Here is an 18,100-nt window from a genome sequence, read left to right as displayed (position 1 = left end):
AAACAAATATTAAGAAACCTCCGTAAGACCGTAACCCTACCCACACTAACGCAAACCCTTTCCATCGTCTCTCTCACGCACAACTCCAGCCTCCAGCCCTCCACTCCAAAGTCGACAGTCCTCTCACTCAGTCACGCCTCGACGTCGCCGCCGTTGGTTCACGTCTGCCCCTGCTCGCCTCTGGTTCGCCGTCTTCTCTGTTCCGTCTACTCTGGTTGGCTTCTCCCCTGGTCCGCCATCGCCGCTTGTTCTATTTGGTAGGGCTTTGCATTTTGCTTCTCTTTCTCTTGTCAGAAGCAGTTTGTTTTCCATATGCAAGAAGCCTAAACGAGAAAGGAGAAGTGGAACGACAATGAAGCTCGACGTAGATGTCTTGAGATATCTGTCCAAAGACGATTTTAGGGTTCTCACTGCTGTTGAATTGGGCATGAGGAATGTACGTTTTTATCACCTTCCTCCCGATTTTAGTTTGAACTTAACACTCATGACTTACTAAAATTTAGGGAAAAAGAAACGATTAAGCTATACTTATTGTTTTTATTATTAGTTTGTGTTTTTATTCTTAGCTTGAGTTATTAAAATTCTTTTCCTTGCAGCATGAAATTGTTCCTACTGAACTAATTGATCGAATTGCTCGTCTCAAGTATGTTCAGTGACTTTTTGGATTGAATTTCATCTTATATATTTTCTTAATTTATTGGTGTTTTAGTTGTGTTTCTACTGAATGTGTGCAGGCATGGGGGCACGTACAAGGTTTTGAAAAACTTGCTCAAGCATAAGTTGTTGCATCACGACTCTTCTAAATGTTGGTTGCTTCTGATGTCTATTTGATTATGACTAATTTTAGTTTTAAATTGCTGTCACATATGTGAAAATAATTGTGATAGATGGTCCGGTGCAAATTGAATTTGAAACATTGAAATTAATAATGTATTAGAGTTCATATTGATTGGCCTTCTATTAAACCGTAATTTACTTGTGCAGATGATGGATTCCGGCTTACATACCTTGGTTATGATTATCTTGCCATTAAAACAATGGTGAACAAAGGAGTGTTTGTGGGTGTTGGCCGCCAGATTGGCGTTGGAAAAGAATCTGGTACTTCTTTTATGCTTTGGCAGAACTAGTGTAGTACTTCGATATTGTCATATGATCCTCTTCAATTATATTTGACTATTTTTTCTGATTCTGGCATTGATATTCTGCCAGATATATTTGAGGTTGTCTGTGAAGATGGGACTGTTCTAGCTATGAAGTTGCACAGGCTTGGTAGAGTTTCTTTTAGAGCTGTCAAATCAAAGCGTGACTACCTAAGACATCGAAGTAGTTATAACTGGCTGTATTTGTCTCGGCTTGCTGCACTTAAAGAATTTGCTTTCATGAAGGTTTTCCTTCTCATTAATATTCCAGCCTTTCTATTTAACAATATGAATTATCATCTTTATATATGATATTATAACAGCACACGTTTTTCTTGAGCAGGCTTTGGAAACACATTCCTTTCCTGTTCCAAAGGCTGTAGAACATAACAGACACTGTGTAGTCATGTCACTTGTCCAAGGTTATCCTCTGTGAGTGTCCTCCTCATATTATCCAAGCATGCTTTAATTTTACGCTACACCTTTACTGCATTTCAATGCTAATTGTTTGTGTAGTGAGTCTGACCATAAAGTGCATCTTATGGGACAAATATACTTTTTATAATTTAAATGCATTGAAGTGCAACTGATTAGGGTTACATTCATGTTGAATATGTCGACTAAATTTTGGAAATTAGAGCGGGATTGTTCAATTCCTTCATTGTTGGACACTGGTTTCCTTTTTATCATGGTACTTCTGGGAATTATTTGTAGGGCTTTGCAACGGTGAGGGTACATGGCGTTGAGAAAGTTGGTAGTGGTTAGTGTTTAGTAGTTGTGTTCATGAAAGTAGTTGAGTAGGTTCCCTATATTTATTGTACTCTTCTATATATTGGTGTTCGTCCCCTCCATTCTTAAGCACACAAGTAATGTATGCCCTCTCTCATTTGTAGAGTTATTCTACTATTTCCAAATGTTTAACCATGGAAATTTACTTGTGGATATGCTTGATCACCTTGAGGATCTTGCTTTTCTTTCACCTTGTGAAAATGATGGTGTTCTTATATATTTAATGACAAAATTCTGTTCAAATAAGTCTTATGGTATAAAATTAGACATCCAGCCTCTACCTATATATGTTTAAAAATTGGAATGTTTGGTTTTATGATGTGTTTTTTCTGTTTATTAGCTATTATTTTTGTAAAGAGGATCCTTTGTCCTCGGTATGTTGGTAATCTTTCTTTCTTCTTTTTTTTTTTAATTTTTGAGTTTATCTTAAAAGGAATGTTTAATGATGTATCGGGATGCTTTGTTATAGCTTATGGGTATGGTCTTCAATTTATTTTTCTACCTTAGTTCGCACCAAAACCATTAGGTAAAAATTTTTAAGCTGTGTTTATCACTAGTGATTAATTATGGCATTAAGCATGTGCTGCGTTGTCTTTGAAAATAATTTTTTAGATTGTTTCTTTTAAGAATTTTACGGTGGGTTTAACTAATAGAAATTTTTTATGTAATACCACTATGTCACTCTACTTTCACTTTGTCCCCTAGAACATATGATGTTTCCTTTTCACATATTTGCTATTTTAATGTTTTCTCCATTTTCAGTTATTTTGGCCCTATTTTGTGTTATTTTTACCCATTTTATTGTTTTGATGTTGCTCCTTTGTCAATTGTTTTTGCTTGTTCAGTGTTCAGGTGAAGCAATTACAAAATCCAGAGATTGTTTTTGAGACTATTCTTGGAATAGTTGTTAGGCTCGCCGAGCATGGTCTGATTCATTGTGATTTCAATGAATTTAACATCATGGTATGCCAGAGTTACCTATGCTGTACATTTGTTGGTTCTGCTCATTTGTCAGCTTATTTTTTTAGGAGAGTATTAAATTTTAGAATTTCCTGATATCTGTTATTTGATTCTGCTTTTGGTTTATGCTGGTTTCCATTCATTGTAGATTGATGATGATGAAAAAATTACCATGATTGATTTTCCACAAATGGTATCTGTATCACATCGTAATGCACAGATGTAAGAGTCTCTCCTCTTTGCCAGCCTAATTATGTACATCTCATAGTTTGTCATTGATTTCGTGTTTACACAAATGCTAACTTCTATTATCACCCTAGCCTTAAAAGGATTTTTCATTTAGTTATATTTAGTTCGTCTATGCCTGTACAAGCTAAGTAGTGCAAGAATAATATAAGATGGTAGGTCTTGTCCAGTCTAATTTCCCTGTAACTCTGCTTTCGTAGTAATAGTAGTAGTACAAGAATGATATAAGATGGTATTTGAGAGGCCACGACTCTCCTAGGTCTTGTCCAGTCTCACTTCTCTCTCCCCTCTAACAAAATGACCATACGCCACTACTCTGCCACAATTTAACATTTATGCATGTTCCCTTCTTTGAATCAACAATGTAGCCTTAGGAACTAATGCATTAGAGAGAGTTGTTACAGCGTTGCAGCCTTTATTGTGAAAGAGATGATTGAATTTTGCCTTAAGTGGGCAGGGCATATGTGAAGACCCCTAAAACTCCCAATAAGGGCAAATATGTTAGATGAACGATAGTCCAATAACTAGAGTAGGATATCTAAAAAACCATAGGTGACTAGGAGAGACCTAAACTTCCATTGAATCTTGAATTCTTGATACAATATTTAGGTACTGTCTAATGCATGTAGGAGACCTCTGTCCAGTGGGATAAGACGTAGTTGTTGTATTGTTGGACTTTACAGTAGCTTCAGGCATCAGATATATGGTATTAAAAGGAAGCCAAGAATTATTAAGTTTCAAGATATCATCTTATGTTTTAATCACTTGTTATTTATGCTTGTTTCAGGTACTTTGACCGTGACGTTGAATGTATCTTCAAGTTTTTCCGAAAGAGGTTTGTAATCGTTTGATTTGTGTAGTATTTGTTAAAAGATTTGCTTTTATTTATCATTGTTTGTAGATTGTTGCTGTCTTGGTAATCTGAAAAATAACTAAATAAGAGTTATAAATCAAACAATCACTCTAATGATTTACTCAAACTGCTAGCTCAACACTCATAAATTAGTTTCTAAGTTATTTCTGATATCCCAAGTTGAGATGACATTTTTTATAAATTTCATTTTAGTGTGCAATCAAGGGCATGCTTGGAGGACTTGGGCTCTCGTGCGCTATTTCCTTTTAAATCTTCCCTTTCTCCTATCCTTTGTTGATATATAGTGCTTCCTTAGACCGTATCTTTCATATTTTGGTAAAAACTTAGTAATTCTTTATGATATAATAAAATAAATTCATCCAAAAAGAAGAGGATTACAATGATAGGAAGACAATTTCCTGTTCAGAAAACTAAAGATGAAAATTACATAGGAAATAGCCAAACAAAACTCAAGGAAAACAATACACTTGAAGCCATTCAATCTATAGGCAAATTCGCAACGTGCAAAGGATCATTGGCCGAGCACTAAAGTGAAGCCAAAGTCTTTCTTCTGTCAAACATTTTTGAAGACATTTGTCGAGAACTGCCATTCTATTTGTTGTTACCCCAATAGTGATAGATATGTATGACATTTGATTTTTCTCTCTATGTAGAATGCAATTACATCAAATTCAGCTCGCATTAATGTTGTGAGATATTTCAAATGCTTGTTTGTATTTGGTTTATACTACAAATGATATACATGGGATCTCATTCTTTTGTTAGATAATCTAATTCTCATTTGTGAATATTTGAAGATCTTATCCATGTCGATTCAATGTGGTTTGCCCATAAGAGTGACTCTTGTTTTTGTTGCCCTTTTTGTACTTCATCTAATCATAACTTTTGTCTTGGTATATCTAGAGACAATAAGTTTCTACTTCTTAATATATGTCACTGTCTTGTGCCATAGTTTACCTTAAAAAAATTATGTTTTTTCCCTCCTCGTTTTTGTTATTTTGTACATCTCTTTTCACCATACTGCATCTCCTAACTTGATAGTACATCAAAAGCATACTTGGTTTGCTGAAGATATTTTTGGATCTAATCTTTGATGTTCAATCAGGCTTTTTTTTCACAATTTAGTTCCACTTCCCTATTTCAGGTTCAATCTTTCTTTTCAAGAAAGCATTGATGACAATGATGATTCTGATGAAGGGAAAGATGAAGATGGAAGGCCCTGTTTTTCTGAAATAGAAAGAAGTGCTGGTTTTTTAGACAAGGAACTTGCTGCTAGTGGCTTTACTAGAAAGGATGAAGAAGATATTCAGAGGGTATAATGATTTTCTTGTTCTATATAGGAAGGGGAAATTATGGAAGCATTTTCTTTAAATGAAAAATGCAAGATGTTTTCCCTCCTTATTCTTCATTTGTGAAATTGCTTCCATACTGGTGGATTGGCTTTTCCTATTTTATTTATACGCATGGGTGTCAAATTGTCATGCTTTTGATTGTTCCTCAATGCTCTTCAAATTTTTGTGCAGTTCATTGAAGGTGGAGCAGAGGCTGAAACAAACTCAGATAGTGAAGTTGACTCAGTGGAAGACCTGAATGAATCAATCCTTCTTCAGGTATATAAAAAGGATAATTTTGATATAATAGATGGTGAAAAGTAGATATGTGTGAACTTCTTCGTATGCTAACTATATTTTGGAAATTAAATTTGAATAACGAATACGTCTAATATTTAGTACAGAGACAGTCGAGCAGCTAGCCTGTGTTTTTCATGCTTGTCTCAGTTGTTCATTTCTGTGTTTTTCAATGTTGATATAAGATTGTTGCTTTATTCGTACAAAATGACACCATGCTTTGGTTAAATAACCAGGATGAAGAACATGAAAACAAAGGAAAAGATGAGAGCTGTGAAGCTGCTGAAAGCAGTGCATCTGAAAGGGAAGATGCAACTGACGAGGTAATGATTTTGTATTTCTTATTACCTGGTGGCTGGTGGTTATTTTAATGATAATGTTTATGCTGCATCTTTTTCTTCGGCCAAATATTTGATTTCAAGAATAAAGTCCAGGATTCATGATGAGTTTTTGGGGAATATGATGCCTTTGGCTTATCAATGTAAGGAATGCAGTGCTGCTCTTAGTGTCACAGTGTATTTCTTGTTCATTTCAATATGAATGCCATTATTGGTCATCAATAAGTCATTCATGGACTTGACCCAAATTAGGATATTATCTGGTTATGAATCTAGTCCGGTGTCCTTTCTTCAGTGTGTGGAACATGGAGACATAGTTTTCCAGATGAAATTTGTCAATCGTAGGCTTATGTTGTTTAGGGTAACTTAGTATAATATAGAATATTATTTCCCTGATTTGAAAGGCACTTTGCATGGCCCCTTGAATTAGTTCACAACTTCAATAAGATTTAGTTTGGTCAAATTCTAAATGACGACTCCATTTACTATTATGAGTTAAATAACAATTATGTGATTGTGGTTTATATAATGCTTTTTATCTGGGTCCATGTCAAAATCATGATGGTAGTGGTGAATTTGGTATACAGGAAGAAAATGAAATGGAAAACGAAGCTGAACTCACGAAGAGTTTGAACAAGCAGAGACGACATGCCATAGCAGCAACTCGTAGGGGTCGAAAGAGCCACGCATCCAGGAATTCATACAAAGACAAGGGTGGCAGGTCATCTCACAATTCTAAGCTTCAAAAACAGTTGAGCGGTTGGTGAGGTATATGGATATAACATCCATGTGGCTGTTGAAATTTATTAAAGATGAATTAGAAATATATTTCATGTGCTTTCATATAGTCATTCTATCTAAACGAATGAAGTTATATCTTATGGTAGAACTTAAGTTCGGAGATAGAGAAGCAAATAGGTTATTTGTTTGGGGTGATATCTTTTATATTGTGGATATTATACCACTTATGAAATGAATAATATATTAATATCACTCAGCTCGATAAGAAAAATCTTTTCATATGGATTTTGTATTGACGGTGATATTTCCAAATTAGGAGCGACATCAATATGAAAGTAGCAAGGTTTATATAAGTTACATAATCTAAAATGGAGTAAATGGTTAAATTTGTTTCTGATAGATTTTTTTTTAAATTAGTCATTAAAAATTTTTTTTAATCAAATTTGTTTTTAAAAATTTTTAGTTTTCACTTTTTACATTAGTTTTTCGTCACATTCTTTATTTATGGCATCAGAGTTTGTCTAATATATACTTGACAATTTTAATTGATTATTAGCATGATAATATGATAAATTTATAAAATTAGATTAAATTAACTTCAAATTAAAATTAAAATTAGATCAAATCAATTCCAAACTAAGAAGAGCGATTTTAATATTTTGAGGTTCTCTTCAATTTGGGCAATTGCAAATTTGGCCATTCCTAACTCTTAGAACATCCGGAATTTTTTATTCGTAAGGATTCTGCCATACATCACCTGCTATGTGAATGTCTTTGCCTTTTGTGTTTTGACCAGTTTTCCAACACTTTATGGGTTGCTCCAACCGAGACTTCACCTTGTTCGAGTGCCTCCATCCCATTCTGTCCTCTCCGTGGTCATCTGCTGGAGCTGGTGAAGCAGTTATCTTGAGAATGATATTCTCGTGTATACGACTATTTTTTTTTTGTGTCTAAACATGAAAAGAAACAAAACAAATATTATCCTATGTATAAGACTCTTTAATTCCTAACAAATACTATTACAAGATAAATTAATCTTCCTAGTAAAAAGATCAATTCATTTTGAGAACCTCTAAAATAATAAAAACTTGTTGAGAATTAAAGTGTCTAACTTAAAATATCTTAGATTGATTATTCAATTTTTAATATGGGTATTAAACGAATAAGTTTGTAACAAATTTTATTATATAATAATTAGATTTTCGATAAATACCTTTAAAAATAACTTGGCCCTATTGATAAAGGGACCAATTCGTCTCCGAGACCTTTAAAATAAAAAAAATTATTAAAAACCAAAATGTTTGATTTAAAATTTCTTACGAACCATCTGAATGTCAACAAAGAAAATAACAAATTCTATAGAATACCTTGCCAAAAATAGAAAAAAAAATTAAGGAGTACAAAGTGGAGGCAGGTGCATGTATCATGGACATTCACATTATCAGACCTGAAAAAGGATTTACATGGTCTCACTAACTTTGAGACCTTTAAGTGGTATCACTTAAAAATAGGGGGTGGCAAATTGGGCAAAATTTGTTGGATCAATTCGCATAACTTGTTAAAAAAGCGTATTGGATTAGAAATTTGAGATTGCTACAATAAAAAAATTTGTTTAATTGACGGATTTCGGCTGAGGCGGAGTCGAGCGAATTTTTGGCTTTAAGATAACAATTGAATTTAGAACGTTACTTTTATACTTGTATTTAAAATGTTTGTTCATTTTACTTTAAGTTATAATTTGAATTATATTTGATTGATTAAAGATTTAGAGAATGTTTAATTATATATTTTAGATAATATTTGTTTTGCTTTTAAAAATATTAGTTATATTATTTTATTTTAAAAAATTTAGTTTATTATTATGCTTATTAGATATTTAAAATTATAAATACTTTAATATTTATTAAAAATTATAATTTTTTATATTTTTAAAAACTATAAATTTATTAAAATATTTGTAAAATTATATATTTTTTAATATTTAATAATTTAATTTAAAAAAATTAACGGATTTAGTCCACCAACCCGTCAATCTGCTTTTAAATAAGATAAGTAGAAATTTGAGACTTGTTTTTAGACAAATTACTATTTTAGAAATTGCCTACGTAATAAAACACCAAAATATCAAGAGTAACCACGGTACCAAATTAATTATGACAGAAAGGAATAAAACGATTATAATTATACAAATTAAATAATTAAAAAAGAGATTGTTAAAAATAAAATAAAATAATAAAAGTATATATGGATAAAATATTAAATTATTAATAATAAAATTATAAAAATAAGACAAATGAATAATTAATAATAAATTAATAAATTAAAAGTTAAATAAAAAGATTTATATATAAAATATTAATTAATAAATAATATTAAAAATTAAAAAAATATATTTTATTATTAAGACCACTTACTTATTATCCAAAAGCTTGAGAGTTGAGACCATGCAAACCAGAGAGCCACGAGACTTGCGTCATTGAGCACAAGTACGCATTACGCAACTACCAAAAGCACAAACAAGCAAATGAGTAGAGATCTGAAAAACCCTTCCGGATTTATCTTCATTCAACAATGTGCGATCTCGTTCTCCGCCTCAACCACTTCAATTTCAGTTTCACCTGTAACAACAACAATCTAATTCTCAACAACTCTCTTTTCCTTCGTATTGAATCCCATTCATCCACAAGAAACACTCATATTTGTAAAGGCCGAAAGCTCAATGACTCTGGCAGTGGCACTGGTGCTGACGTCATCATCGTCGGCGCGGGTGTGGCTGGTTCTGCTCTCGCTTACACACTTGCAAAGGTGATTCCGCCCCCCTTCCAACTTCACCTAAAGCCAACTGATCTCACATCTTTCTCATGATTTTATATTTGATTTTTGGTCACAAAAGTAGCGGAAACATTGAATTTAATATTTTAATATAAAATGTTACTTTTTCCTTTTACACTTGGCAATATTATTTGATGAGCACTACTTTGCTGTGGGATTTGGGAAATGGAAACTTTATAATGATCATGTGATGTTACTGTATATTCTAATTTGGGCTAAATTCTGATTTGGTCCTTAAAATGTTTTTTTATTTTAGTTCCAAAAAAATTAACAGAATAATAATTAATGTGGATTTTAGTTAAGTCATATGTTATTTGATGTGTGAGAAAAACATAATTAAAATCTTCTTATAATATTTTTTAAATTTTTTTTTATACAACCTTTCAAATTCTAACCATCAATCATCACCGCTCCAAAATCAAATAAAAGGTTGATGGTGAATCAATTTTACTTACATACTAAAATCAAATACTATTAGCTCTTTAATATGCGAATTATTTGTGTCAAATTTAATGTGTCAAATTTAATAGTAAGAAACATTAAATTTACTTAAAACTTTTTTGTGATTGAAATAAGATATCTTGAAGTTTTTAGAACTGACATAGGACATTTGCAAGGTTAGGGGCCAAACCAAAATTTGGCCTAAACATAGGGATGAAAATAATACTTTACTCTATACTCTTTTTAGGCTGCGTTTTCATTTTCCGTTTTCATATTGTAGTTTTATGGATTTTGGATTCTGCAAAGAAAAAGAAAAAACAGTGAAAACAGACTTGAAATTGTGTCTACTTTAATTCAACAATATGCATTGTGATTTTGTGACCCTGAATTATTATTATTCACTTTCTTGGATTTAAAAATGCCGCTTGCCTTGCTTGGAGCTTTGAATATAACTACTTAAATCTTTGGAGTATCTTATTATCTTCTTGGTCCTTTCGATTTAGCATGTTCTGTTTTCAACAATGGAAAAGTTGTTGATGAACAAACAGGTGAAATAGCACTTTCTCCTTTTTCTGTATAATGTAGAACCACACTAATGTTTGAAAGGAGGATAACCATTTTGAATTGCTATACTCTATAATCTGAACCTTTTGGAAGATATTTAGATATGATAGATTGATAGGCATCTTTTTTTTTGACATAATGTTTGTGAAAATTTATCGTTGCTATGTAAGTGGATCATCAAATTCTGTTCAATCAAATATGTACATCTCTATTTCTTTGGATTTCATTTTCGAGAAACTAGACTTGCCATAGGAGGATTAATGTTTTGGATTGGTTAAATCCTAGATCATTCATAAGCATGCTTTTTGAAACTTTGAAGGATGGAAGGTGTGTCCATGTTATTGAGAAGGACTTGAGAGTGCCAAACAGAATTAATGGAGAACTCCTCCAGCCCGGAGGGTACATAAAGTTAAAGGAATTAGGGCTAGAAGGTATGTATTCAGCTATCATAAAAGACTTTTCTGGAGCTAGGTTTTATAGACGAAGATAGTGTTGTGTCTGCATAGCTGACAAATACTTGACAAGATCAAAACAAGTGTTGGACACACATTCCCACTTGTCAAATTGAAATAAATAAATTAATAAGTTGTCTTTTAGCTTTGATATGGACCAAGTATGGGGACTTAAGTTTCTGCCTCTGATTTTTTGTTTTTATGCCAATAATTCATTCAAAATATAAGAATTATTTGATAGTATTTGTGCACATATTTTTTATGGAGTAACCCAAACAAAAGACCATACCCAATACTGGCCAACTTAATAAAAGCAATATTACTTGAAAGTTGAGGTTCGTTTTAATATCCTTTGAATTTTTCAAATTGAGCCCTAGACTCTTTTAAGTCTCTGTCATTCCTTTAACTTCAATATTGGTTTCATAAGCTCTATGGTTCTCTTGGGAAGCATGGAAACTAAGAATTACTGGTAGATTGGCACCAAATCATATGATGATATTGTAAATTTTGAGCCCGCTCAGTGTGCCTGTGTCGGTTGTGTTATCTCTGTCTTGCAATTTCAAGAGTTTGGTGTGTCTATGTTTTCATGTGGTTTTGTATGTCCATGCTAGGATAGATGCTTTATAATATACTTATTTTCCTGATTGCCTTTAATATTGCATATTGAAATGTTAACTTGTTATATAAAGTGAAAAGTGTCTTTCCTATTTGCTATCGTTCCACTTTGTATACTTCTTAGACTACATCTGATCTAACATTGGATCCCTGATATTATTTCTTATGGCTTCATAATCCTTGTATTATATGATAATTAGATTCTTCCTTATTGAAGTAGTTTTTAAGTTTATCTCACCCAACTACAACAACAACAACAATAAGTCACTAACAATTATCATTTAGAAGTGTGCCGAGAATGTATCTTGAAGTATTTTAAAGTTTCTTTTACCTGGTTGATATCTTCTACTTGATCCACTTCTCCCATAGCCTTTATTAGTCTTCTTTTGCCACTCCTCATTAAGTACTATGCCTACTCTTTCATATGCTTTGCATCTAAACTTCTCGTATATGTTTACTCATCCACTTCGGCATCACGTTGACATTTCATTGCCTGGAATTCACAACTACAGAGCATAGCTAGACTTTAGAGCTTGACATATAAACCTATTACCACTTCTCCAGGTGCCTCGGTCAAGAAAAACTGAATATAAAACTATACATTGTTATTATTGTTACTTGTGACCGTTTTAGTTTAATTTTGCATGGCTATATTTTATTTTTCTTTAGGAGTTATCATGTGTTATGCTTCTGCAATTGATACTAGTATTTGCTTTAGTTATTTAATTATGGAGGAAGTTAAGCTGGTTGTCAATCTGAAATTCTCTTGGGTCAGACTATAAATCAGCGTTAACATCCATTTCTCTTTTTCTGGCCGGCTAGTAGTTACTCTTGTAAAGTTCTGAGCCTGTATGTGTTTTCTTTGTCAGACTGTCTGGAGCAAATCGATGCACAAGAGGTGCTAGGTTACATTCTCTACAAGGATAGAGAAAATATTAAATTACCTTATCCATTGGAAACCTATCATGCTGATGTGGCTGGTAGGAGCTTTCACAATGGACGATTTATACAAAGGTTGAGAGAAAAAACTAAGGCACTCCCATGGTAGTCTCTCTTGCTTTTGTCTTTTGTTATCTAATTATTATAATTATTTAATGGGTTAAAATTAGGAAATAATCAGATAATTGCTATCCCCGATAATCTCATGTGCTCTTTACATTGTTCAGTGTACAAATGAATGAAGGCACTGTAACTTCTCTTCTTTGGAAGGACAATAAAACTGTTATTGGTGTTCAGTACAAATCTAAAGATGGTAAAGAGCAGAAAGCTTATGCTCCCCTCACAATTGTTTGTGATGGCTGCTTCTCAAAGTTGCGTCGTTCTCTCTGTCACCCCAAGGTTGAATTGTCTTGTAAATAAGTCATATGGCAAATTACTGTGCTGATATGGTGAATGTTAGAGGATTATCTTGGTTTTGCTCAAGTCTCAAATTGACTCCCAAAAATATAATTCTGTTGGTCATTTTCCAGGTAGAAGTACCTTCTTGTTTTGTCGGTTTAATCCTGGAGAATTGTCAACTCCCATTTGAAAACCATGGCCATGTTATTCTGGCAAATCCTTCCCCAATCTTATTTTATCGTATAAGCAGCACAGAGGTTCGCTGCTTAGTTGATATACCTGGTCAAAAGGTACCTCCTATAGGTAATGGCAAAATGGCCAACTTCTTGAAGACTATGGTGGCTCCTCAGGTATCTGTTACTATCCTACTTTGCATGTGATATTCCAATTGCAGCTTACTAGTAGTCGAGTATGCAGTTTTACATGCCTCTACAAACTGGAAACAATGTAAACATTTGGTTTTCTTGTGCTCGGTTTCTCATGTTCTTTTCCTGTGATACAGATTCCAGCTGAACTTCATGATGCTTTCATATCTGCGATTGACACAGAAAATATTAGAATCATGCCTAATGGTTATATGCCAGCTGAACCTATTCCCACTCCTGGAGCTCTTTTAATAGGTGATGCTTTCAACATGCGTCATCCTTTGACTGGTGGAGGAATGACAGTGGCACTATCTGATATTGTTGTGCTGCGGGATCTGCTTAAGCCGCTAACTGACCTAAATGATGTAGATTCATTATGCAAATGTCTTGGATCCTTTTACATCTTGCGTAAGGTAAGCTAGTATTTACATTTGAGCTTACATATTGTTTCAGGATGGAAACTTATATATCTCATCTCTAAACTGGTTCATATTGAGCGCAATTTATAAGTCCTAATGATGAATGTTTGAATACATGGCATAATAGAAGTTTGTCTTTGAAACATTATGATAAACGGTACTTAGAATCTTAGTCTTCATACCATGTAGATTTTAACTCATGACATGTACTTTGCAGCCTTTGGCATCTACCATAAATACTTTAGCTGGAGCCCTATATATAGTCTTTTCTGCTTCATCTGATCAAGCTAGTAACGAACTACGCGAAGCTTGTTTTGACTACTTGAGCCTTGGAACTATTTTCTCATCTGGACCAATGGCTTTGCTGTCTGGTCTGAATCCTCAACCTCTTAGTTTAGTTCTCCATTTCTTTGCTGTAGCAATCTATGGTGTTGGCCGTTTGTTGTTTCCTTTTCCCTCATTTAGATGCACTTGGATCGGAGCTAGATTAATTTTGGTGAGTTCCTCCTTCAAAATAAATGGTTCTGGTCTCTTCATTACCTCAATCATGGAAGATGGCTTTCGTTGCCTTTTCCAATTTGATTTTCCCATTGTAGTATGTTTTTCTTATGTTCTAATGGCTTTAGTAATTAACTAAAAATTTCAAGGTTTTGAATTCCGAACTAGTCATTAAACCGATGAAGCTAAAGGTTCAATGGTTGAGAGGTTCAACTGGAGTTGAATTAGATATAATAAAATAAAAATAAATTATCATTTGTACGTATGAAAGATACAGATGCTGACAAATATACCTATATAAGAATAAAACGACAATTGAAACCACTGAAGATGGCTTCCGTGTGCCAAGAGTAGTGGTGACAATTGTCGTTTTATTCTTATATGGGTACATTTATCAAGTGTCTGTATCTTTTATGGGTAAAAATGATAATTTATTCAATAAAATAATATACTTTGTATGAAATATATATTTTTTATTTTAAGAACTTTTTTTTTAATTATACTTTTTAACTGGTTTTACTGATTTTTTGACCGATTCACTAGAATATGTTTTTTACACAGAACTAGACCACTTAGATGTCAGGTTTTCGGTTAACCCAATTGAACCTGCCAGTTCAATTTGGTTCTCAGAACCATGGAAAATTTTATGTGATGATTCGAATATATTATATCATAGTTCATTGCAATTCGCTCCATTATTTTCAATGTTTTTATTTCTTAAATTCTTATTCACAGTTTAGGCTGACAGTGATTCATGTTGACATAATTAAATTGTTATTGTAACTAATGAATATGTTTCAGTGTGCATTTGGCATAATATTCCCCATCATCAGGGATGAAGGAGTGAGGCAAATGTTCTTTCCAGCGACAGTACCAGAATTTTATAGGAGTCCTTCTGCTCGGTGATGCTTTGACAAGTGCCGAATCTGTATATTGTACTATTTGAAACCTCATGATCAGATATGGTGAAGATTCATAGACCTACTGTTAGGCAAAAATTATTATTATTTAAAATAAAAAAAAGTTAATTTAAGTAAATAAATATAAGATATTATCAATTTATGAAGTCAATTTTAATATATTAAGGGAAAGGTTCTAATGGACATTATCAAAAGGAGTCGTTTTTATTCAAAATTTGAATTAGGCATGAATTATAGGACATGCTATATATATGCGGGAGCAACTCTCAACATAGAGCGTCAAAGTAGAGTACGATTGTCAAGGAAATTAGAGCGGGAAGAGTTTATTCAAGTTTAGAAAAAATTGACAAAGATATTATAGAAATAACTGTCAATTAAGCATTAGGTTAGTTTATAACTAGAGTTTTAAGCAAATATTGTAAGAATATCAGTTCTTTAAAAAACACTTTCTCAACCCGTTAACATCATAGAAAAAAATTGAAAATTTTAAATGATTTCTCTAAACTCAAACACTTGTAATTGTTTTTTTTTTTTTTTTTCTAATAAAATTTTTTCACTTTATGCGTTCTTCTTTTTTACATTTAGCTTTTCTTCTTCATCCTTTTTTTAATTTTTTTTAAATTTTTTTAATTTATTTTGCCTCCAACACTTTATATTTTATTATTTATTTGTTAATTTTATTTTTTTTTATTGACGCTATAATTATGACATTGTGATACCTATATGTTTTTTTAAATATGAACAAAATTTAAATAAAACACCTACCAAGTATTATTATATTACTATTTGTGTTCCAATTATGGAAATTTTCAGGATGAGCAATCATGCCATTAAGGATTTAAGTCCAACTGAAATAGAATAGGTTAAGTGGTAATTGGTATTACTAATTTCAAGGATGAACATTCTGTAGAGCAAATGAAACAATACCAACTAAGTTAGCTTTTTTTCTATTTGTAAAAATTTATCTGTATATTAAAATCAGTCACTATATATTTATATATAAATAAATATATAATTTAATTTATTTTTAATATATATTTTAGATTTTAATGTATATTACTAATAATTAATTTTAGTATATATTTATCATAATTATTTTTATTGATGTGCATTATTTTTAAAACTTTTTATCAAATTGCCACTATTTTCAAATTATTTATTACCGTTTTATCAATGTCACTTGTTTTGTTTTTGGGGTAAGTATTTTTTTTTGTCTGTAATGTTTAGGATTAGAATCGAAATTGTCTCCAATGTAATTTTTTATTTAGAATCATCCTTAATGTTTTATTTTGTATTAAAATCGTCATTTTTAATAAAATTTTTAATTTTAGTACTAAATTACCCCTATTCTAATAAATAAAAATATTTATAAAATAAAAAAAAGAACACGAGGGGAAAGGGAGAAAGGAAAAGGAAAGGAGGAGGCGGCGCCGAAGGGAGAAAAGGGGAAAGGAAGAGGGGGAAGGGGAAGGAAGGAGGGGGACGGCGCCTGCGAAGCTTGGAGCCGCCGTTACCGTCGCCGTCGGGAATTACCATTTACCCCACCTCCAAAAGAAATAAAGAAAGAAGAAAGGAGAGAGGGACTGCGACGGGGGAGAAGAGAAGAGGGAAAGGAGATGCGCCGGTGCTGTTAGGGCTCACCGCCGTCGTCGCATCGTCATCGGGCCTTGGAGGGAGACCACGCTGCTGAGCGTCCCTGCCGATTCACCTACGAGCTGCCGTTGGGGAAGCAAAACAGCGAAGAGAGGGAGATGCGCGAGGAAGGAGAAAGGACGAAGCGCGAGGCGGTGACGGAAGGGGAAGAGGCACGAGTGGCACCAGTGGTTCTGCTTCGGTTTCTGCATCTGCTTCCAATTCTGCTTCTGCATCTGCTTCTTCTTTTGCTTTGGCTTCTGCATCTGTTTCTTCTTCTGCATCTGTTTTTGATTCTACTTCTGCATCTGCATTTTCTTATGCTTCTGCGTTTGTTTTTGTTTTGTTTCTGGTTTTGATTTTGCTTTTGATTCTAATTTTGATTTATTATTTTTTTAATTTTATTGTTGTTTTGTGGTGATTTTGTTGGTGAATTTGATGTTGTTGTTTTTGAATTTGAATATGTTATTATTGGCATTCTTGAATCTGATTATTAGTATTTGATGGGAGTAAGGGAGGTGGTGGTAGTGGTGGAGTAAGATGCTGGTAGTGGTAAAGAGTATTTTTGTCCATAAAAAATTAAAATAACGATTTTAATACGAAATAAAACGTTAAAAACGATTCTAAATAAAAAATTATGAGGGACGATTTCAATTCTGATCCTGAACATTAGAGACCAAAACAATACTTATTTTTTTTTATTATTCTTTCTAAAATTTAGGTGTTGATTGGGAGGTGCCTTTGTCCATTCAACAAGAGAAACACTAATCCAAAAGCAACAAACATTCATAAAGAGACGCCAAGCACGAAGACGCCTTCCCCTGGAGCAAAGCATAAATGTGCCTTCCTAACCTGTCAAAGTTTAAAAAAATCTATTTATAATATAAAAATGGTATTTGCAGTGTGATTAGATTAATTTGGAATGTGAAATAAATATAATTTGTAATTTTATCTAAAATTGAATTAAAATCAAGATAAAATTTAATGGATCGAAAAATAAATTTAAAAATTTTAAATTACAAAATTTTTAAATTTAAATAATTATAGTTAAAATAATTATATAATTTCAAATATAATAATAAAAATATAATTATAAATATTTTATATAAAATTATAAATATTAAATTAAATAAAATACTATCTATGGTAGAATAATATAACCATAATAATATAATAGATATATAATATAAAAAGACAAAATCACATTAAAAGATGTTTCTTACCGTAAGTCGACTGCAGGTGAAATTGTTTCTGGATCATTGACACGTGTTATTGTATGGTTTAAAAAAAATCGATTTATTTTATACAA

At 32.4% G+C, this 18,100-nt stretch overlaps 2 protein-coding genes across 4 annotated transcripts; both read left to right on the top strand.

Moving 5' to 3' along the window:
* On the top strand, positions 1-6,967 carry LOC112795668 (serine/threonine-protein kinase rio2). The gene is made up of 13 exons (XM_025837724.3): positions 1-436; positions 597-643; positions 735-805; positions 985-1,098; positions 1,210-1,385; positions 1,483-1,571; positions 2,774-2,891; positions 3,037-3,110; positions 3,922-3,969; positions 5,153-5,321; positions 5,532-5,618; positions 5,873-5,959; positions 6,562-6,967. Exons 1-13 carry the CDS (start codon positions 353-355, stop codon positions 6,739-6,741), a joined length of 1,344 nt encoding a protein of 447 aa, XP_025693509.1. The 5' UTR covers positions 1-352; the 3' UTR covers positions 6,742-6,967.
* Positions 6,968-9,134: 2,167 nt separating this feature from the next.
* Positions 9,135-15,353, top strand: LOC112795667 (squalene epoxidase 3). Of its 3 annotated transcripts, none has more exons than XM_025837721.2 (8): positions 9,135-9,520; positions 10,872-10,983; positions 12,489-12,663; positions 12,786-12,957; positions 13,089-13,307; positions 13,460-13,735; positions 13,959-14,237; positions 15,041-15,353. In XM_025837721.2, exons 1-8 carry the CDS (start codon positions 9,287-9,289, stop codon positions 15,143-15,145), a joined length of 1,572 nt encoding a protein of 523 aa, XP_025693506.1. In that variant the 5' UTR covers positions 9,135-9,286; the 3' UTR covers positions 15,146-15,353. The 3 variants fall into 3 exon arrangements, with proteins under 3 accessions (XP_025693506.1, XP_025693507.1, XP_025693508.1); XM_025837722.2 differs by having other exon boundaries at positions 9,138-9,520; positions 15,073-15,353; XM_025837723.2 differs by lacking the exon at positions 13,959-14,237 and having other exon boundaries at positions 9,138-9,520.
* Positions 15,354-18,100: the final 2,747 nt, after the last annotated feature.

The sequence above is a fragment of the Arachis hypogaea genome, chromosome 4 (assembly GCF_003086295.3).
Source record: "Arachis hypogaea cultivar Tifrunner chromosome 4, arahy.Tifrunner.gnm2.J5K5, whole genome shotgun sequence".
Lineage (NCBI taxonomy): Eukaryota > Viridiplantae > Streptophyta > Magnoliopsida > Fabales > Fabaceae > Arachis > Arachis hypogaea.
Note: the sequence above shows the minus strand (reverse complement) of the source record. Positions and strands in the feature narration are given on the sequence as shown.

Coding starts and splice junctions, on each gene's coding strand:
- LOC112795668 (XM_025837724.3), top strand. CDS start 353: ATGAAGCTCGACGTAGATGTCTTGAGATATCTGTCCAAAGACGATTTT. Junction 2,892..3,036: donor TCAATGAATTTAACATCATG/GTATGCCAGAGT, acceptor CATTCATTGTAG/ATTGATGATGATGAAAAAAT. Junction 3,111..3,921: donor TCACATCGTAATGCACAGAT/GTAAGAGTCTCT, acceptor TGCTTGTTTCAG/GTACTTTGACCGTGACGTTG.
- LOC112795667 (XM_025837721.2), top strand. CDS start 9,287: ATGTGCGATCTCGTTCTCCGCCTCAACCACTTCAATTTCAGTTTCACC. Junction 10,984..12,488: donor AAAGGAATTAGGGCTAGAAG/GTATGTATTCAG, acceptor TTTCTTTGTCAG/ACTGTCTGGAGCAAATCGAT. Junction 13,308..13,459: donor AGACTATGGTGGCTCCTCAG/GTATCTGTTACT, acceptor CCTGTGATACAG/ATTCCAGCTGAACTTCATGA.